This window comes from Macrobrachium nipponense, chromosome 23 (genome assembly GCF_015104395.2).
Source record: "Macrobrachium nipponense isolate FS-2020 chromosome 23, ASM1510439v2, whole genome shotgun sequence".
In the NCBI taxonomy this organism is placed as follows: Eukaryota; Metazoa; Arthropoda; class Malacostraca; order Decapoda; family Palaemonidae; genus Macrobrachium; species Macrobrachium nipponense.
The window spans coordinates 53,581,918-53,605,622 of record NC_061090.1 but is presented as its reverse complement, the minus strand read 5'-3'; the positions used below and the strand labels follow the sequence as shown (position 1 = coordinate 53,605,622).

The window sequence follows — 23,705 nt, the reverse complement described above, 5'->3', positions numbered from 1 at the left end:
CGTAAACGGACTGGCATCCATTCGGTGGTGCGTCATGGGGAGGCTGCCAGCTTGGACACGAAAGCGGCCAAAGCATTTAAGAAAACTTTCGACGAGATGATGACCAAGGAAGGCTACAGTTCTCAGCAGATTTTCAACTGTGATGAGACTGGCCTTTTTTGGAAAAAGATGCCTCGTCGGACGTACATCACGGAGGAAGAGAAGAAGCTAAACCCACCCGGGCATAATCCTATGAAAGACAGGCTTACGCTCGCACTTTGTTCCAACGCCAGTGGGGATTGCAAGGTGAAGCCCCTACTGGTGTATCATTCCGAGACTCCTCGAGCCTTCAAGGCCCACAAAGTGCTGAAGGAGAAGCTTTCAGTGATGTGGAGGGCTAATGCAAAAGCCTGGGTAATGAGGCTTTTGTTCACTGAGTGGGTAAATCTGTGTTTCGGCCCGACAGTGAAGAAATTTTTGGAAGAGAAGCGCCTCCCCCTGAAATGTCTGCTGGTGTTGGACAATGCCCCTCCCCACCCTTCTGGCCTCGAGGAAGATATCCTAGCGGAGTATTCCTTCGTTAAGATTCTTTTTCTTCCGCCCAACACCACCCCTCTCCTCTAACCCATGGACCAGCAAGTGATAGCGAACTTTAAGAAGCTGTACACGAAACATGTTTTCAAGAGATGTTTCGACATCACCGATACCACAAACCTCACCTTGCGTCAATTTTGGAAGGAGCATTTCGACATCGTCATTTGTATCCGATTCATCGACCAAGCTTGGCAGGAGGTTTCGAGGCGAACCTTGAATTCCTCGTGGAGGAAACTCTGGCCTGATGCCGTATCCACCCGAGACTTCGAGGGATTCGACGTGGGCGAAGCTGGTACTGCAGAGTCCGAAATAGTTGGCGATCCCGAAACTTTCCCAACCAGATCTTGACGAGATTGTTGCACTCGACAAGTCCATGGAACTGGTCGTCGACGAGGACGACATCCACGACCTTCTCGAGGAGCACCAAGAGGAGCTTACGACGGATGACCTGAAGGAGTTGGAGGCAATGCAAAAACATAACGGGTCGTTCAAGAGGAGTTCTCTAGCAGCGGCGAGGAAGAGGAAGAGGACCCTATGACAACGGCAGAAATTAAGGATGTTCTAGCCGCTTTTCATAAAGTGCAATCGTTTATCGAAAAAAGACACCCCGAAAAGGCTCACACAGGTCGTATGCTTGCGCAGTTCGATGACGTTTGCCTGAGTCATTTCAGGAACATTGTGAAAAGTAGGCAGAATCAATCTTCCTTGGATCATTATTTTTTAAAGAGGCCTTCAGCATTAGCAGGAGTAAGCAAAAAGGAAGAACCAAGTGATTAAAAACAGAAAGTTGAAAAAAGCCAAAAAGGAAGGAAGAACCAAGTGATGAAAAGAAAAAAGTTGAAAGCAAAAAGGAAGAACCAAGTGATAAACAGAACGTTGAAAGTGGTGATGAAGTTGAAATTCTGTATAAAAAAAAAAAAAAAGTTAAAAATAAAAAAAGAAAAAAAAATTTTAATTTTTAGTTTTTTGTAAAGTTAAGTGTTACAGTTTTGTTAATTTGTTTCGTAAATTTTAGTTTTATAGTTATCCTTAAATTTTTTATGTGTTTTCGTAAAGGTAAGTGTAAGTACGTTATCTGCCGTTTGTCCTTCTCCTCCTCTGCCGCCACTTTCGGAGATAGCCTCACTCGAAAGGTAAGCTTCCACATTTTACGTACATTATATTTCTTGTTACCATGTATGTACACTAATATACACTTTATTTACAGGTTATTTTGTATTTTTTTTATTAATTTAGGTATTGAATGGTCCAAATTGTTGTAGTATTTCATTGTTTATAGGTCAATTTAGCTTTATTATGAAATTTACTGGGGTGTTTTAGAGGGCTTGGAACGGATTAGCCATTTTACATGTAAAATGTGGTTCAAGATACGAAAACCTCATGATACGAAAGGCGCCTCGTAACGGATTAATTTCGTATCTCGAGGTACTACTGTACAACAATTTGTACCATTCAATACTTAAACCTAACCGTTACTGTACCTGTAAAAGTGTATATTAGTGTGCAGGGTACAAGAAATAGTGTGTGTACATGTACGTACGTATATAGTAAAATGTGGAACCTTACCTTTCGAGTGAGGTGATACCTGAAAGTGGCGACAGATGGGGAGGACAAACGGCAGAAAACATGGACACTTAACTTTACGAAACACATTAACAAATGGCATAAAACATTAACACTTGATTATCTCCATCTTCATCTCCATAGAAAACACCCTCTTCTTTCCGTGAATTTCAGCAACATTCTTGAGACCCATGGCTAATAACGTAAGCCATTTAGTTCACACAAAACACGATAAAGTAACTTACAGTACAACGAAAGTGAAATCACTAACACGAAATTACGTTGATAAACGAAATATATGTGAACGAACAAATTCCAGAGATGTTTACAATAATGCTGCCGCAAAAAATGGTCAAGAAACGCCTTTCCATAGAGGCATGATGGGACAGATGCTGACCAATAGGAGAGCAGGATCTAACGGCAGTGACTAACATCAGGAACCAATGGGAGAGCGGGAGGATGGTGGTGAGTCTACTGAGTTGGCGGCACGCAAGTTTTAAAATTGTTCTCGGCGGCCCAGGCAAATCTCGGGCTTTACCCTTTCGCAACCAGAACTATTTTCGTATACAGAAGCAAAAAATCTTCGTCTTTGTTTTCGTAACATGAATTTTTCGTATGTAGGGACTTTCGTATATAGAGGTTCCACTGTACACTGAATCTGTTTGAACTCCAAATTAGTCATTATATAGTAATACTCAATTTGATGGTGTCTTAGATGCACTTTTTATTTTTTTAAATGTACCCAAAAATTGTCCTGCATCCAATGGATGGGAGACCTACAGCAAGCATACTGGGTAGGTACAAAAATTTTTGCTAAACATAAAACATTGAAAAACAAGCCTAATTATTACAGTACGTAAATTGTGTTGTTAGAATAAAGTATGAAATCGTGTAAATTTATGCTCACCTTTCATGGAAACTAAATGAAATTTACCATAAATAAATGTTTATGCTTGTTATGGTAACACGTTCTTTATTTATGGTAAATTTCATTTAGTTTCCTTTAAAGGCGAGTGTAAATTTACATATGATTTCATGCTTTATTCCAGTATACTCCCACAATATTGTATTTCATGCTTTATTCCAGTATACTCCCACAATATTGTATTTCATGCACAGAATCAAACCATTTTCCCTACAAAATCACTTTAAAATCTTTCACCTACACCATTAAACACAACTTGCAACTTTTCACCCATTTCCTACAGTGCTTTCCCACACCTCTAGTAAAGCTGTCTTAAAGCTAACCAACACAGCTGAACAAATATTTAGCTTCACCTTGCTGTAATTGTTGTCTCAATGGACAACAATCCTTCACGAAGTCCTTATAAGAACTTATAAACTTGATTCTGTGGACTCTAAAATTATTGTATATCATCATTTAAGGCACTAAAGGACTGAAATTTTTCATTTAATCAAGGCAGTTGTGAACCTGCTGGCAGTTCAATGAACCAAGATAACTAGACATTTTTTAAGACAGTTCTCATATGAAAATACTAACCAAAGACTTCCAATTGGAATTTTCCCACTCGTCATAATCAGACTTATCTTCATCATTTACTACTGCAGTTGATATTCGACTTGTAGACCTGCTCTGATCTTGTGAAGGAGTGGAGGCAAGGCTGCTTGTTTTGGTGCTTGGAGTTAAAGTACCAGATGTGGATGAAGCTGTCGATGGCTAAGAGCAAAACACACAAAAAGGGAACTAATCAGATTAGTTATTTGGTAATTCGTCAAGACCAAATATTTACCATCCACTTATTTGTTAGGAAAAAATACTTGCACATCGGTAAATGCAATTATTTATGAAAAATATTGGTAGTAATTAATAAAGAAAAATAATAGTTAAAAAGCTCACACTCATTAAAAGATTTATTATTAATTGGGAAAATCTCTAAAAGGCTCCATTATCGGTGGCAAGAACACATTCAACTGGGAATTCTTTGAAGCAAAAGAAAGCCAATGAACACTTACTCGTTGCAGAGGAGGAGTTCCAGCGCTGGTTTTGTAAAACTTTGATGTGATGGCGCCTACGGCCCAGCCTGCCCAAGATGCTGGCTGAGTTCCTCCAACTGACACACTTTTCACTTCAGATTCTGGAAGAAGAATAAGAAATGTCAGTTGAAACAGTGCTATGAAATATAACTATATAGTAGTGTCTGACTCGACAACTACAGATGTTTTGAATTTTGAGACACTGCATCTTATAAAAATACCTGACAGTCAAATTTGAAGTAAACTTTACTTCTATATATTCAGTCATGCATATATGTGCAAGCATACATATAGTGTATGAAAATTTGCATCTGCATTACTCGGTAAAAAAAAAATAACTAAAAAACTGCATCAGAAAACTTATGTAGGGCCTGAATATTAATGTTATTTTCTCAGGGGATAAGCATTCTTGAAGACAAAATATTTACCCATTGTTTCTCGTAATGAAGGGTCTTCAGAAACCTTTTCCAATTTTCCCAAGAAACCTTTCAAGACACGGAAAACAGCATCTCTCACATTTTTTTCAGGATCTAATGTTAGGTGACACAAATTGGGCAGAACTCTGAAAAGAAAGTATGCAACAGGACATCAGTATTCAGGAAAAAAATGTTCAAGCAGTGAGATGGCACCATCAATTCATTCAAGCATTCCTGCAGGTACATGAATGAATACAAATCCAACAAAACAAGGTCGTGTAACCATAACAGGAATGGGTGGGTTTCAAGTTGAGAGGTTATTCCATCAATTTTGCTTCCTCTACCATTACCATAAAAACCCATATCTAATGAAAATCTCCCATACAAGCTGACTACAGGCTGTCACCAGTTTACGGCAAGGGTTCCATTCTCAGTGGCGTGCTGTACGTAATCCGAAAAACGCCGTAAATGGGAACATCATAATAATAATGGGAATTAATGGTGCTTACCAGGTTACAGTGCCCTAAAACTGGGAATGGCACTGCAGTTAACGGGACTGTGAAGTTAGAATGCATGACACGGTGACTGCCTGTATGTATTACATTTACATGAAAATCAAGACACTAAATCACTCTGAGTAAAATACAAAAGTATATAGTAATTTCTGCTGTAATTAACTTATTATTATTTTAAAGGATTAGTTTATCCAGACCTCTAAGCCTAATAAAGGCTCTTCATGGGCTGGTTTATAATGTACATACTTAATTACCTAAGTAATAGAGAGGAGGAAATGACGTAATGCAAAGAACTGTACCTACGAATTTTACATAGTATTATAAACATGAACAATTGTCACATTAGATAATCCATATGTATTGCCCTACTGGAGATTTGAAAAGCCAGTCACTTCAAATGTTCATGATTCTGGTGTCAAATTATCACTAAATTCCTAATTTTATATGTAGAAAAATTATGGTAGTTGGGGTTGTCTTGAAAATTAGCAATGATAGACACACACAGGCATGGCTCGAAAGCCAAGTTACCCATAAAAGTAGTATTAATTCTAATTAGATCTATATATGGTATTCCAAAATTCCTGGAAAAACTTAATAACAGGAATAACCTTCCATTGAAGTGCCAATATTAACGAAAAACTATTAATTATTCAAAATCCAAGTTATTCCTTAAATTTATAAAGACCAAATTCCTCAAGTAGTACATAACTACTTAACAGATTGTTAAAACATTCTGAAAAAATTCAAATTACAGTACTTATTCTAAAATAATAAACTTACTTAGATGCAACATCTTGCAAAGGGTAATACTGCTGTGTTGCTGCTAATGCCATAACACCAGCAATTCTTGCTGGGGGAAAAGGATCTCGCATAGCACGAGTAAAAGCTGATATCAAACACTTCTGTCTCACGTCAGGATGAAGATCGTTGGCTATCTTACCTAAACATACTGTGGTATTTGTTCTAATACCACCCTAGGAACATGAAGTTAGTCAAGTTACAAACTTCTTATCTTAAAATATTTGTCTCAATGCAATTAAGTACACATATTTAATGAGTAACAAATTATAATCCTCAAAAAAATATTCCATGTTTATTCAAATATATATATCAATTACGCTCCTTTCATACTCATCTTACCTCTTCATCTTTTGCTTGAAGACGAGCAAAATGCTTCAAAACTTCAATGTTGAGATTATTGTAATTGAGCTTGGTAGATAAATACATTATAGACTGAAAATAAATAGAGATGTTAGTATTCCTTGTTGCCAAAATACCTAAACAAAAATATATTAATCTTCTGATTCAAAAGCACAACTCTGAACAGACTTCTGCCGAAGTTTAAGACTTGCATATCATTAAAGGTTATTATATATATATGTTTAATCCTTAGAAAATCTTGCTGAATTAAACAATGATTTTTATATCATATTTTAGACATATTAGTCAAACCTTCCATTATTTTTTTCTAAATCTGCAAGGAATCCATGTGTGTAAAGACAGTCATAAGCAACTGTTACAAATTCTTGAACAACTCTGCTAGACACTGTTTAGATTGAGAACCATAGTACCACAATTTTTATTAATCCCTTATTACCTAAGTATGTAAGCAATACTGTACTGCTAATGAGCAATCAAATGATCTGGTTGCCAAATAAGCAATCATACCATTCTCACCACACTGCACAAAAATGAGCAGCAGTCAATTTTATAACAATATCCTACAGCATAGTGGAGAAATTAACCATGATCAAGTAGGCAACAAAATTGTAGTTTGTCCATTCCCGTCTCAATAATCTACCAGCAGGAAAAGCATTAAAAATATACATTATGCATTAACCCTTTAACGCCGGTTGGACGTATTAAACGTCGACAAAAATTGTCTGTCGGGTGCCGATTGGACGTATAGAACATCGACGAAAAAAAGTTTTTTTAAAAATTCGGGGAAAAATAGTTATAGGCCTCCTAGGCAAAAACTTTTGAATCATGCGCCTTGGGGGATGCTGGGAGCTCACAGATCAAGGCGTTGTTTTGTTTACAATCGTTACCAAGGCGCGCAAGCGCAAATTTCTTTCTTCTCCCACTAAAAAGCATCAGCGACACATCTCGGAAATTATTTCGTCACTTTGACATAATTTTTGCACCATTTTATATTAGCCGTTACATGGAGTATTATGTGCACAATTTCATGTAGAATACAACAAAAAACAACTCATGGTTGTAGCTTTTATCAGCTTTGAAATATTTTCATATAAATTACGATAAGTGCCAAAATTTCAACCTTTGGTCAACTTTGACTCTACCAAAATGGTCGCAAAATGCAATTGTAAGCTAAAACTCTTATATTCTAGTAATATTCAATCATTTACCTTTATTTTGCAACAAATTGGAAGTCTCTAGCACAATATTTTGATTTATGGTGAATTTATGAAAAAAAAACATTTTCCTTACGTCCGCTCGGTAACTCTTCCGAAAAAATCATACGTGCGATTTTCGTAATGTTTGCACCATTTTAAATTAGCCGTTACATAAAGTTTTATATATGAAAATGTGTGCAATTTCATGCAGAACACAACGAAAAACAACCCATGGTTGTAGCTTTAATCAGTTTTGAAATATTTTATATAAATAACAATAAATAGAAAAAATTCGTCCTTCGGTCAACTTTAACTCTACCAAAATGGTCAAAAACTGCAATTGTAAGCTACAACACTTACAGTCTAGTAATATTCAATCAATTACGGTACCTTCATTTTGCAACAAACGGGAAGTCTCTTGCACAATATTTCGATTTATGGTAATTTTTTAAAAAAGCTTTTTTTTTACGTCTGCGCGTTACGAATTCATGCATCATTTTGTGATAATATTTTCTCTGTGTTGCCTTGATCATTTACAATGTGTTATATACCAAAATGATCGCAATTTAGTGCACAATACAACGAAAAAAATACTTGTTAGCTTTGACCGATTTGCTCACAGCACGATTTGTATACAAATATATGAAATTTTTTTTCATGATGTCATATATCCCAATATTTATATATGATAACGATATTTTTTTTCATTTCTGATGGTTGCATACTAAACTTCAGGCAATGGCAAAAAAATGAGCCAAAAATGAACTCTTAATCTTGAAAACTAAGTGTGCTGTGATTTAAAAAAAAAAAAATTCCGCTTCGGCGCTCACTCGCGAACGCCGCCGGCATACGGGAGACAATTTTTAAAATACCGCCTCGGCATTTAAGGGTTAACATGTGTTGCTGGGATTACTACCCATTTTTTAATATTCCAACGTTTTTGAACAAGGTATGGTATTAAAAAATACTCATAGTAGAAGGAGCCTTGAAATGGAGAAACAAATCCACAGTTATGTATGGGTACAAATATATTTAAAATAAATCTAAACCAAGAGGTTTTGGGATTCTGTTCAATTCCCCTTTTCAGTCAAACAGATTTCAGATAGCAGTCTGTAAAGATTTATTTTTAATAATATTTGTACCCATATATAATTGTGGATTTGTTGCCCCAATACCTTGTTATCTTAAAATCATTCACAATTATGTAATACAGTGGTCCCCCCGTATTCGCGGGGGATGCGTACCAGACCCCCCCGCGAATAGTTAGAATCCGCAAATGTTTGGAACCCCTATAAAAACGCTAAAAACAGCCTATTTTGTTAGTTAAAACTTAAGAAAAACCACTAAAAATTTTCATACTTGGTTTTTTTAATAGTTTTATCACAAAAAGTGCATTTTATGATGAAATTGATAACAAAAACCAGGAATTTGTGGATATTTCTCATAGAAAAATACCACGAATGCGCGAATTTTCCGCGAATAATGCAGGGAAACGTTCCCGAGAGAAATCCGCAAATGTGTGAGTTCGCGAATCCGGAGAACGCGAATACGGGGGGTCCACTGTACTAACATTTATTCATGGATTGTTGTAAATAGCAATACACCTATGAACAGCATTCCTTACCTTTACAGTGTGTTCTCGTATTGTAGGATTGGTATCTAAAAATCCTGCTATTAGCTGTGGGAAGACTTGGTCATTAACTGTTGCTGGATTCATGTGATCAGCCAGCATTTCAATTTGTTGTAAAAGTTTCAATCTTGTTGCTCTATCACTCGACGAGAAAAGTTTCACAACACAAGGAAGGATCTGCCGCTGGTACTCTGCTTCATCAAGTAATTTGCCGATCTAAAAGTTGAACAATTAAATTTTCAAAAAAGGGAAAATTTGAAGAATGTGTTGAAGGATGTGTTAAGCTTTAAAAACTGAAGAAAAAATTATTTTCACAATTAAATTCAACTCCTTACAAGAGGGTAAAGAATAAGTTTTTTAAAAGTTTTGTTAGAAGTAAAACAATGACTCACCATTACTAACAAAGGTACAACATGGATTTGCTGAATAAAAACTTAATGCAAAACAACTGAATTTACCTTGAAAAGAGGAGTAAGGGACAACCAGAGACCCACATTGGAGAACTCATGAGCATTAAAACTGCAGGTAGAATTTTGTTGGTGGCTACAAAATCAGGTATGTTTTCAAGCTTTGGAGACAATTCACCAAAGAACCTATAACGAAAGCAACGAAAGGTTACTGTATACATATTGCATTGTTATGTATTCAGTTTAATTAAACAGTGACTTCCAGGGATATGAATGATACTTATGATGCAAATAATTACTAAAGATTACAAAAATATTAATAAACAAACACATCATCTAAGTGACCTACTTCTGTTTCTCAGTGGCATCCTTAATTTGAATTTCTTCTAGAAACAGTAGCGTCTCAATCAGGTCATTGTGAAAATAGTTTCCCGGTTGCCTCAGATTGTCAACTACAGTTTGTGGGTTAGGACGGGCTGCCGGATTTGCACCAACCAATTGTGTGTATGTTCCTACCAAGGTTTTCGTATCAAATTTAAATTTGGAAAAGTAATAAGAAACATAACTGTTATAGAGATTTGTACTTGTGAACTATATACAGTAATGGGTTGCTTGCATATGAACAGTGAACAGGTCAATCTCGATATATTATGATAAAATAAATAGCTTGAAAAATTCAATTAAAGTATTATCCAGAGCATAACATATTTTAACAGAATCATCATAAATATTTAAGCAGATTTTAAAGTTTATCCCTGACAGCTATTCCGTTTACTCACCTTTGATGTAGTTTTAAGAGAAAAGCTCTGATCAAGCAAGCCATTAAAAGCTTCCCATATGAGACAACCAAGACCCCACATATCTGCTGCCCTGCAAATTCAAGACAACTCTCACTATGGAAATTATGCAAAGATTACTAAAACCTTGTGAACAAGAATCAAAATACTTGGACAGAAACATAAGACTTAGTCATTTTCCAAAAATTCTCAACGACAGAAAGAAAAAGACAAGACATAGGTTATTACAGGATTTCAATTTTGTTATTACAATCACTATAAAGTATGGTGCATTTACTGAAACAATGACCATGACTCCATCAATGATTAATACCAGTAATAAAGCAGTTTGGAATTAGCCTATCATGCCAATAAATTTAGTGACTGGTGAAGAAAATTAGCACATTAATTTCAGTGGAAAAATAATAACTATTTACATATGTCATGTTCTGTGTTTTTACCCAAAGGTGATAAGGTAAAATGAACATACTACACAGACTGGAATGTGAAATTTTCCCAATGACTGGCTGAAAAACACAAGTACAATTCTAACATCAAGAATACCAATAAGAGTCACTCACCACTTTGTTGTTGTACGCATTCTCGAAGGATCAGCCTTCTCGGGTGGATTGTAGACATCGAGTTGAGGTAAAATTTTTACCGGGAAGACCGATGAATCAGGATTTGCATATTCTACCCCACCTAATTTCCATTCTCCACCAGGTGTCACAAATACACTACTTCCACACACATTGTAGTGGATTAATTTGCCATCATTGTTCAAAAAACTTAGACCTTTCTATAACAAAGGATTGAAAAAAATATTAGAAAATTAAAAGAAAACTTAAATATATTTTAGTATACTATGTCAAACTTTAAATTTAAATACAAAATGCTTGATTAAATAAGCCTCATACTACAAATATGAATCATGCATTAATGATTACAGTATATATTATACTATTACCATATAAAACAGCTTACATATATGTGACAATCATTAATGCATTACTATCCATTAAAAAACACATTAAATATAATTCTGTACATGATAAGAAGAGCAAATGGGAGAGAGTGGGAAGTGGAGAACCATTTTGGGGTAGAAGGACTCAATGAAAATTGTTTATTTATAGGAAATTTAGGAAAAAAGTCCATGGAGACTAAATCAGATCATGCTCGATGGCTCATCAGGTTGTAGCTAGGTTACAAGGATATTTCAACCGGTGCATTGAAATGGTTCAAAGCATGAAAGAGTCTGATGATTCATCAGGGAAGAGTTTGTCTGCACTTGCTTAACTGAGATGGGAAAGTGTATATGAGGACAAATAGGGGAGAGGTGAAAGCGAAGAAACACTGGTACCATCAAGACTGTGAAGCAGGGAATGAGAGAGTAAGAAAAATAGCTGCAGCTTGGATGGAAGCTCTGACAGAGAGTGAATAGAACAAGAGTGAACAGAACAAAGTAGACAACTTACTTCCCATATGACCCCATAAAAGTTAACTTAAAACTATTCTAGTATCTGATACTTTATTTTCAAAAATAAATTTCTGAAGATAATTTTGAGTTAATTTTCCAAACCTATTCATATAATTCTCATTGCACTATACTAGTATCTTATTAAACAAAGGGTATCAAATAAGAGTTCTTTTTGTGATTATTGATAACCAATAGTGGATTCATGGAGAATATGGTGTACGTACATTTAACGAAATAACAAGGTAATAGGAAATACAGAAAGAAGAGATCTATTATAGGAAAAAACAGAAATTAATAAATTATTAAATAAACAGGTATTGTTAAAGTAAAAGGAGATTTTTTAAAGGGTAGTTATACATTGCATTTATGAAAGACTGGCCATTATCTTTGAATTTTCTGTAGTATGGAAGCAACTACTACTTAAGATACATACCGTTACTTGAAACAAGCCCCAAGAAAGAGCAGTACTACGCTGAGCCTGGTTAAGATTACTTTCTGATAGCCATGATAACAAAGGTGTGACTGGCTCTGTTACTAAATATACTAATTTATCGCTCTGTGAAAAGAAATACAGATATACAGTACAATATATACAGTGACTATTTCATCAATATTGTTTTCCAAGTAAAACAAAATATGAAAAATATACTGGTTGTAAGAGAAGAGCTGATCAACATATAAAGCCATTAAAATATTAAACATTCATTATTATCAGTAAAATATAATTGTTCAGAGTTAACTATATTAATCACACAAGAAATACAAATTTACCTACCTCTAAACTGTCAACATAGGTGAGAATGCAGGGATGTCTCAAGGTTTTTAAACGCTTTATGGCACTTTTAGCAACGTCTAGATGTGTGGTATTACCATCCTTTGAATCACAGATGAAAATGCTCACTTCCTCTCCATTTTGCTAAAACAAAAATTATGCTGTTTATAAATAGTGACATAATTTGAAAGAACACCAACTTACAAGAATTTATACTTTCTAAACACTCAAAAACCACCCATCTCATCTATTAACCCTTAGACGCCGAAGGGGTATAATAAAAATCGTCTCCCATACGCCGAGGGGGTCTCAGAGTGAGCGCCGAAGCGGAAAAAATATTTTTTTCAAAAAAATCACAGCGCCCATAGTTTTCAAAATTAAGAGTTTATTTTTGGCTCTTTTTTTCATTGCCTGAAGTTTAGTATGCAACCATCAGAAATGAAAAAAATATCTTCATATATAAATAATGCGATATATGATACCGCGAAAACAAAATTTCATATATAATTGTATTCAAATCGCGCTGTGAGCAAAATGGTTAAAGCTAACTAGTTAATTTTTTTTTTTTTTTTTTACACTAAATTGCAATCATTTTGGTATATAACACATTGTAAAACGATCAAAGCAACACAGAGAAAATATTATCACAAAATGATGCATGAATTCGTAACGCGCGGACATAACAAAATGTTTTTTTTAAAAACTCACCATAAATCTAAATATTGTTCTAGAGACTTCCAATTTGTTTCAAAATGAAGATAAATGATTGAATATTACTATACTGTAAGAGTTTTAGCTTACAATTGCAGTTTTTGACCATTTCAGATGAGTTAAAGTTGACTGAATGTCGAATTTTTTTTTTATTTTTTTATAGGCAAATATTTCAAAAATGAGAAAAGCTACTACCTTCAATTATTTTTTGTTGTATTCTATATGAAATTGCACACATTTTCATATATAAAACTCTAAGAAACGCCTAATATGAAATTGAGCAAATATTCTGAGAATGCGACGTACGCATTTCAGAGATTTGCGGCGGAGAATCCGCGTGCGGAGGGAAGGAAAGTTTTTTTTTTTTAAATTCACCATAAATCTAAATATTGTGCTAGAGACTTCGAATTTGTTTCAAAATTAAGATAACTGACTGAATATTACTATACTGTAAGAGTTTTAGCTTACAATTGCGTTTTTCGACCATTTCCGTAGAGTCAAAGTTGACCAAACATGGTTTTTTTCTATTTATCGTGATTTATATGCAAATATTTCAAAAATGAGAAAAGCTTCAACCTTCAATTATTTATTGTTGTATTCTACATAGAATTGCACACATTTTGATATATAAAACTTTATGTAACGACTAATTTAAAATGGTGCAAACATTATGAAAATCGCACGTATGATTTTTTCGGAAGAGTTACCGAGCGGACGTAAGGAAAATGTTTTTTTTTCATAAATTCACCATAAATCGAAATATTGTGCTAGAGACTTCCAATTTGTTGCAAAATTAAGGTAAATGATTGAATTTTACTAGAATATAAGAGTTTTAGCTTACAATTGCATTTTTCGGCCATTTCTGTAGAGTCAAAGTTGACTGAAGGTTGAAATTTTGGCACTTATCGTTATTTATATGAAAATATTTCAAAACTGATAAAAGCTACAACCATGGGTTGTTTTTAGTTGTATTGTGCATGAAATTGTGCACATTTCCATACATAAAACATTATGTAACGGCTAATTTAAAATGGTGCAAACATTACGACAATTGCATGTATGATTTTTTCTGAAGAGTTACCGCGCGGATGTAAGGAAAAAGTTTTTTTCATAAATTCACCATAAATCGAAATATTGTGCTAGAGACTTCCAATTTGTTGCAAAATGAAGGTAAATGATTGGATATTACTAGAATATAAGAGTTTTAGCTTACAATTGTGTTTTTTGACCATTTCGGTAGAGTCAAAGTTGACCAAAGGTTGAAATTTTGGCACTTATCATTATTTATATGAAAATATTTCAAAACTGATAAAAGCTACAATCATGAGTATTTCTTAGTTGTATTCTACATAAAATTGCACACATTTTCATATATAATACTTCATGTAACGGCTAATTTAAAATGGTGCAAAAATTATGTCAAAGTGACAAAATAATTTCTGAGATGTGTCACTGATACTTTTTAGTGTGATAAGAAAGAAATTCGCGCTTGTGCGCCTGCGTAACGATTGTAAACAACACAACACCTTGATCCGTGAACTCCCAGCATCCCCCAAGGTGCGTGATTCAAAAGTTATGTCGACATAAAGTACATCCAATCGGCACCCGACAGACAATTTATCTCGACGTAAAATACATCCAATAGGCGTTTAAGGGTTAATATACAACTAAATCCTCTGAAGGAAGGCTTACTCAAGAATTCATACTTTTCTAAATAACTATCAACAATATCTGAACTTTATAGCCACAGAGCCTCCTTGTACAAGATAATGTGAGGTTGATTCTTTTGACTACTGTGATTAATATGCGTGCATAAAAAATAAGTGTGCAGATTTTGTAGAGCATCTTCAGTACAATAACACACAACCACTATTTACTCCAGGTCCTTAAATACTTTTACACAACAACTTAATTATGTATTAAATAACAGATATCAGCCAGAGTTACTCTCCTGAGACCCCTGAGACACTCTTTGAAGAGTGGGATGGAGTGAAAGAGCACCTGTATTCTCACATTTCACTTTTTCTTGCTGGGCTGTGCTGGTTTATGGGACTGGGTTCATAAACAGGGAACCCTTGCTGGCCCAGGTAGGGGAATACTAGGGTCGGTACCAGTACACCCGGGGTCCAGAAAACCCCAAGTAGTGGTTGCACCCTTACATTTGGCAAGTATACTTAAGAAAAATTAGATAAGCTTTTTTTTTAACCATTTCTGCATGTTATGATAGTGTGGAATTCATGATTAATATAAAGGAGGCCGTATCATGTTGTATATATACATATATGTACATAAATAAATCTGTGGGTTCTGCTCTGTGCCTTCAGCAAAGTGAGACCTGATAAGGATACTGTTAGTAAGTATAATTTTTTTTTTAACTATAATTATTAGGGCTTGTGCCTTGTATGATAAGGCGCCCTATGAGGTAATGTTAGACTTGCGATAATCTATACGCTAAGTCGGTTGGTATTGCACTTCCATCTTCAATGGAGTGTCTGGGGTTTTGTAGATCACTTACGAAGTCGGTATTATCTTTACGACGATGTGTTAAACTCATGGTTCGGTGAGGTTCTTGTAGAAAACACTAAGTATAAAAAATTATATATTCTTCTGAAGTTTTACATGGTGAAGATCAGATATGATTGTACAAGTCTTCTAATAACGATAGCTTGATCGCTTCTGCCAATGATGATGGCTAATCCTATTCCTCTACATGATAAAGCTTAGGTAAAGAGGTACAGGTCTTCTAATGACGATCGCTAACTCTGTTCTGCCTGTCTACCATCTCTGTTACAAGTTATGAAGGAACAGACAGTAGTTCGAAACATTATGAATCATACATACAATGACATAGTTTCATACGAACACACAATCAAATGAGACACGCTACAGATCACGTAGGCCGTTTGAATAATAGGTCGGGGTAGTTGTCTCAAGCAGGGAGCTTGGACTAATGTTTATAAACAATTGAATGACTACAGGTGACAGCATGTTATCTTAGCCTACATACTTATTGTATACGTCATCTTTAGCGTCTCTAGTCTGATCACATTCCTGCAAGCAATCTGGTTGATCTCTTTAGTTTTAGTATTTTATATATATGGACTAACATTCCATATTTTTATTATGTAAACACTTACATCAGCTCGGTCAGCTACCAAAACCAACCACTGAATATTACTCAAACTTGACTTGCATTTGACTTATAGGAGTGTGGATACAGACACTATGTGAATATATATATATAAGTAAATAAAAATTCATGGTGTACATGATTGATTCAAGTAATAAAATATAAAACAATGATATTGGTAAATAATAGTGATTCACATGATATATATAATGATACAGTTTTTCACTTCATCTCATTAAGATACATATGCTACAGAAAATACTAATGTACTCTGATAATTGCATAGAATGAAGATTAACATGATAAAAATCATATTTTAACTGATAAAAAGGTTCATATATGAATTGATAAAATTATTAATGTTTATGCTGATTGATTCGTTGATTTTTATGCTAAATGTTATATATCTGATTCATTAATCAATATACTAACTCATATATAACTGCAGATAATGGTAAGATATAAGGTAACAGATTGATTATAGGCTACCTGATTTGTTTATACATATGTATATGGATTCATATAATTATGATTAATATATGGGGGGTTGCACTGCAAATAGATTCCCCCCCCCCCCTACTGCGTACACGCAAAATATATTTAGATTCTGTTATTTATGATCATTTTATATAAGAGATTCCTATTGTGTACACGCAAGATATATTTCGACTCTGTTATTTATGATCAATTATATAAGAGATTCCTATTGCGTACACGCAAAAAAATATATTTCGATTCTGTTATTTATGATCATTTATAGATATAGGATACATGATACTTTATATATATAGGATACATGACCGAGGTTATACTACTTCACTTTTAACTAGCTTTCGAACCACTTTTCGTCCATTACACAGTTCCAGACAACCACCTTTAGCCAAATGAAACGGCCTTTTTCAATGGTTAAAACAAGGGGAAAAATTTGCCTGGGCGGGTCCAACGTTCTATTTTTGCGCTCATACTTATTCTCTGCATCCTAAGCTACACGATTACGTTCGCGATGAATAAAAAAAACATCCACAGCACGAGTCCTTCGCCAGCAAAGTAGAGTTGAATATCCTTCGGGTCGTAATTGTCGGAAGTATGTCCCTTTTTGTAGTCGAATTCCGACAGCCGCTGGAGCGTTCCGCATTAAAACGAGATTAACGACGAGATACGGTGTCGGTCGAAGAAGTCCATGAAATTCCTTTCACATTGTAGGCGGTTGTTACTTGACTGTAGTCGTCCGCTGCGACGAACGATTTTTTGAAGTTGCTATGTGAAACTCTCGTACTGCAGGATACTGTAACCGGTTCCATTAATCAGCCTGCAAGTGAAATTATACTTGTCACAAGGGCAAAGTAAATTCAGACGACATCCAAATACGGGAGGGGAGGAGCCATTTAGACCAGACTTAACCCACATAATTCGCTGATATTTCGGAATTCAAAGAGTCCGCTGTACAAACTTTTTATCCATGGCATTAACAATGAGTGAACCTATCCAGGTCTATGATGACTTGTAAAAATATCCAGAATTATAAAAAATAAATAGATATCATTACGAATCTCAAAGAAAATTCGATATTACTGGTAGTAAGTTACTAGACAAAGAAGTGGAAAACGGAGCTAATTGTAAGATTGCCAGGCAACATAAGAGTCAAAGAGAAGATTAATCATGATTCTATGTGCCCTACCAAAAGTTTTATATTCAATTTTCTTGTGCGCATCCTCTGAGGTTAACTTTTAAACATTATTAATAGGTAGGAGATGCAACGAAAAACCCACTATGAACTAATTTCTATATAACTTTGGGTTTTTCAAGAAAATGTGACATTTTCCCATGAATGTTTTACTTGAATTGTAATAGGCTAATGTTGCAAGTAATATTTCATATATACATATCTTGATACTTCTAAATGTCTATGAGGTTCAGAAAAAAAAAATTAATTCATTTTGTTGTTATAGAAATTCTATTTGCTTATATTGTTCATTAATTTTAAAATGATTACAAGTCCCATTGAACTAATTGCATTACACACACGGATAAGAATATGTTATGTGGCCTGTCATGTGACCTATGAACCACATGTGAAGTTCATGAACTAAGCATTCCTTTCTCCAGTCAATCTGCTTTTGCAAGCAGAGACGACACACAGATGAAGCCTGTGTAAGCAGATTATTGAGGTTAAAAGGAACAAATGCTGATACGGCAATGATGACGTCGTCACTTGGCAGGAGATTGCTCTCAGCCAGCTAAGAGTTACGTTACTTGCTGTAAGAGATACGACTTTAGTAGTTTTTCAAATGATTTTTATTTAGTGTTTTAATTCTCCACCCGCATGAGAAGAATATAATATAAGATATATTATTAGCCCTGTATAAGATTTCATATAGGATTATTCCATAGATAACATTTTCACTTCTAGACTTCCTGACTTTAAAATCTCTTTTATTTTATTTTATTCATTTTATTTATTATTAGTTTTATTTATTTATTTATTTATTTAATTTTTTTTTTCATTGACTACGAATATAAATCACCGGGCACAGACAATATGTCAGTAGATTTTTGGATATGTGTTTGAACTTTTAGCTTATTTGTCATTACTAAAGCGTTTTAAGTTAGAGTTCAAATCTTTACGCATATATATTTGGATATTTAATTTATCTATGGTTACGTTTGCTTATTGATTTTATCGTGATTCCTTTTTTATTATAATTTGTAACCCTTCCGACTTCTTGCGGAGTGTATTATATTGACTCCACTTGTATCCATATTTATCTTATTTTTTTTATATATTTATTTATATATCTTTTTTTATATATATTTGATAAATTAATGGTTGGCTTGAATATGTGGAAAAGTGTTCTAGCGGCGTACCGTACAAGGCTACTTGCGGCATCAATTCTATAGATACAAGATATAAATAATAAAGGTATTTAAAACCGCAAGAACCGCTATAATCCAGTTCGGATCCAACATCACGAGTTGTAACTCGTAAGAGATTGACACTTCCTATTTAATTATCCGTTATTCTACCAACCGATTGACTCTGGGTGATAAAATATATTATTGGTTTTCTTAATGGAAAGGAATTCACACAACGTGTTAAGGAGATTATTATTGATTTACACCACCCGAGTCACAGATTATTATGTGTTGAATTCCATATTTATTGATTTAGCACTCATAATATTCGTAACGCACTCAATTGCGGTGTTTTTGTTTTTTTAGTGCTATTAATTCTATATAACGTGTCAAGGAACTATTAACACTAAGAAGTGTTTATTCCCTCTGTCAGACTCGTAATTCTTGTTAATAATTTACGTATATTCTTTCAAGGATTGATTTGGCACAGGATAGGCTCCTAAACTGACAGGTGTCTTAGTGTATCCCTTGTTTTCATGACACATGTTACAATTAGTTATGTGCTTTTTATATCTGTAAGCATTGTAGGCCAGTAAAATAGTGATTTGGCTTTCTGTGACATACTATGGAACCCTGAATGACGGAATGCAACCAGTTTATGACGATTGGTATGAAAGAGATTATTATTACTACCTGGTCGTTAGTCATCTGCTGTGTTCTTCGGGTTTTCCTCCGTCACAGACCTACATATAATATTACATTTGATTACATTATTCTGATACACATACTTTAAATGTACTTTTGCTTTAGGGTTTCTGCTCAAAAGTGTTTTTTTTATTGTTTTTGCTTAGCCACTGACCCTGTTTCCGTTTCGAAATGTTTATTGTTTGATGTTTATTGCTGCTGACTCTGTTTCCGTTCGAAATGTTTATTGTTTTGGTTATGTCTGTTGACTCTTGCTTTGTTCAGTTTGTAACAGTTCTGCGCTCCGACCCAGATATTCAATGCTCCTGCGATTCTCTTGGGTTAAGGGGAATTTTCTTTTTGTTAGATACGGTTTTAACAATATGGCAACGGGATGTTTCTATAATCATTTAGTCCAATTAATGGTTCTTTGCTGTATGGTGCGGGATTGCGGGATAATGCGTCAGCTATGATATTTGCTTTCCCAGTGAGATATCTTATCTTGGCTCCAATAACCTGAATGATCATTTGTCACCGAGTTCCTTTTGGACTGTGATTAAAGCTTTGAAAAAAAAACTCGGTAAATGACTCACGGTCAGTAAGGATTTTATCAGGTATGCCATAGATATGAACTTAAAAATGTACTAGTTGTTAAAGATACCTAGCCCTTCCTTGCCTATTACTGCATATTTCACTTTCAGAGGGCTTTAGTTTTACGTGAATAAAAAGCTATAGGGAAGAACTGTTTATCATATTACTGAAGTAATACCCTCTTACCCCTTGGTCTGAGGCGTCTGTTGCAAATAAAAAAAAAATTCCTTATTTAAATCAGGGATTTTAAGTGAGGTAAGCTGCATTTTCCGCTTTTAAGATATCGAACGCCTGTTGATGCTTTTCAGACCATAATAAATCTACGCTCTTCTTCGTAAGATCTGTTAAAGGAGCTGTCAATCATTGAAGAGTTACATATTTACATACGATTGTAATACCCACTACAGCGCAAAAGTGCTGTATCCCCTTTTTACGTTAATAAGTACGGAAAGTTATGAATAGCCGACACCTTACCATGGACTACTTTTAAGACCTTGACCAGACACATAAAACCTAGATAAACATGTTCGGTTTTAAAAAACTCACATTTAGATATTTTACACTCTGAGATTATTTGTCTTTGTCTCTGTAGCACTAGCTCTACTTTATGTGAATGTACTTCTAGGTATTAGAAAGATTACAAGATCATCCATATAGGCATGTAGGTTATCCTCTAAAAGTCTCCAAACACTATATTGTAATTGGGGCGCAACGTAAGCCGGAGGCATACGTAAAAAATTGATAATGTCCCCTGAGTGTGCTGAAAACGGAGTATGAGGTACAATCACTTAGGTAATGGTATCTGGTAAAAGCTTTTGAAGTAAGTCCAAGTTGGTGAAAAAAAATTATTCTAACCTAACAGAGATAAGATGTCGTCGGTATATCGCACTGGAAACTATCGGAAGTCGTTTCCTTGTTGTTAAGCGACAGAAATCTACGCAGATACGCCAAGTCCGATCTTTTATGGCATGACGTCTGAGGGAAAAATTATATGGGCTATTTGATTTCCTAATGACTCCTATTACTAACATTTTTCAACTTCGTCATTTATCTCTATTTTGAAATTTCATGAGAAATCTATACGAAGGTACGTAATAGCTTTATGTTTGTCCTTAGACCGTGTTTTTGTGTTAAATTACATCCGTTTTTCTCCCAGAGATCACTCGCTAGTGGAGAAACTTCCTGGTATTCAGGTAGAAGATAAAAAAAAAATTCTGCTGAATCACCTCTGCTTGAATGACTTTACGGATATTACTTTAGATAGATTATCAGAGAGATTCATCCACGACTGGTTGGGCGTGATTAAAAATTAGCAACAATAAAAAATGCGATATTTATAACTTCCGTATCCACGATATGTATACTTTTAGGGCTTTGTTCGCGGAAATCGTTATATTTCAGAGTGTCGGGAAGGATTAAAATTTCATTTCCCAGCAAAGTCTTTTTACACGCACTAAGACATTCGAGGGGTGCATGCTTCTCGAGATTTTGCGTGCAAAGTACGACTGCGGTTGTGGGAGAATTCTGTTGGGTCATTTGAACAAGTGTTACGATTTTATGAGACAAATGTATAGTTCCTTTATATAAGTTATTATTTGATTAACTGTCTCATTTTGTTCAAACGGATTTTACTATGTTTGAAGGTTTATAGGATTTTCCTTTGATAAACACGCCTTATTTTGCAGGGATGTAAGATAATATTTTGTATACCCTAGATGGATCTTACAATTACACTACATACAGATCAATGTTTTTTTATAACTATAGAGGTATCTGTAAGCGCTCGCTTATCCAGGACTTCTCATTAGGGAAGTTCGAACAACAGACAGTGAGTCCGTAAATACAGGATATTACGTCTACTAAGGGAATAAACAAGATATTCTAATTTTTTACGGCGCATACAGTTGGGCTTTATCCACCACTAATTATAATAACTTACGTATTAAAAAAAAAACGAAACCTGCTCTGATTACTTTATACGGTCGTGTGTTTCATAGGAAAAATCCTTTTTAATTCAAAAAGATATCGGTATGATGAACCAACATCGCTTTTTCCCCACTCTGCTAGAGTCGCTTATTGTGTGGAATTTGCTTTGCTTTGAAACTCGGCAGATTTAACTAACCTTGACCGCTTGACTAGGTGACACAGTCACCGAGTTTGCTTGTTTGATTCTGAACGGGCTACTGTTTCTATTTCTTTTTGTAATAATTAGGATCCTTCTCTTTATTACCATCGGCAACGTATTGTGTGTTTTTAGCATTATGTTGCTGGTTACGTATAAAGCAATGAATGACGAACTATTAGGAACTGAGCGATTACTAATAAGACAAGTTATCTCTACTGTATTCAATATTAACTGTTTGTACTTCATTCTTTGCTAAAATTTGAAATAGTGAGGGATCCTGGTCAGGCGCATTTAGCCTGATGAAAGTTTTTTACAGACATGTTATTCCTTGCAATCCAGCCGTATTTTTAAAGTTAAGTTGAGTCATTGAGGTTCGATATTTTAATAACTCAAAAAACTCAAGGCTAAAACTGCGATCGGACTTGCAAAGGAGCATTTATTGTCATGACCCGAAATAGTGTTACCTCTAATTTATATAGATTTGTACGGGTGTTCCACTTGTTTTTTTGTGTGTTTTCTAATCACTACGGTGCTTAACGACCCTATCCATGCATCTGTATAATACAGACGTCCACTGCGTAAACGCATATTCACTGTTTAATATGATTTGTTACGTAAGGATTAATAATCACCAAAATGATAAAATTAACATAGTATATGATTATGATATTTCAGTAGAACTTCTGGAAACAGACACTCAAAGATAAAAAACTCGCAGTAGCGAAATCTCAATGATATAGATAATTTCTGTAAAAAAGTAAGATTAAGAATGTCTCGTAACTTCAGCCACAGAAATAACGAAATTCGACCTGCAAAGGAAAACACTCAAAGTTACTCTAAATGAATAAAAAATTGTACTTAGCTTGCTTTTGTGGGAAGTCACGGTGTTCCGATAATGACACAGGCCTTGGTCCTCCTGCTCATTATTTAGCGGACGACCTGGTTTGGCTTCAGTTTCCCCCGTGTTTCCCCGTGTTGCGTTGTTTCAATGATTCGAGCCCTTGAAAATCCGATGCTGCAGACGCGTTCGGTTTGTTTTCTTGCAGTGCCCCCCCCGGAAACGCTCACTAACGATGTTTTCTTGAATGTTCTAATGAGAGACGAAGCTTCCGTTGCCGGTAGGAAAAGGA

The 23,705-nt window shown here is 34.9% G+C and overlaps 1 protein-coding gene across 1 annotated transcript in view; it reads right to left on the bottom strand.

Annotated features, from left to right (window-relative positions):
- LOC135197925 (N-terminal kinase-like protein) overlaps positions 1-23,705 on the bottom strand; it is a 62,918-nt gene that overhangs the window by 36,308 nt on the left and 2,905 nt on the right. The window contains 13 exon segments of the mRNA XM_064225185.1: positions 3,638-3,814; positions 4,111-4,232; positions 4,560-4,693; positions 5,843-6,036; positions 6,203-6,295; positions 9,044-9,265; positions 9,508-9,563; positions 9,566-9,642; positions 9,806-9,985; positions 10,234-10,326; positions 10,814-11,031; positions 12,143-12,265; positions 12,485-12,625. Of these exon segments, the coding sequence (XP_064081255.1) occupies positions 3,638-3,814; positions 4,111-4,232; positions 4,560-4,693; positions 5,843-6,036; positions 6,203-6,295; positions 9,044-9,265; positions 9,508-9,563; positions 9,566-9,642; positions 9,806-9,985; positions 10,234-10,326; positions 10,814-11,031; positions 12,143-12,265; positions 12,485-12,625 (1,830 nt within the window).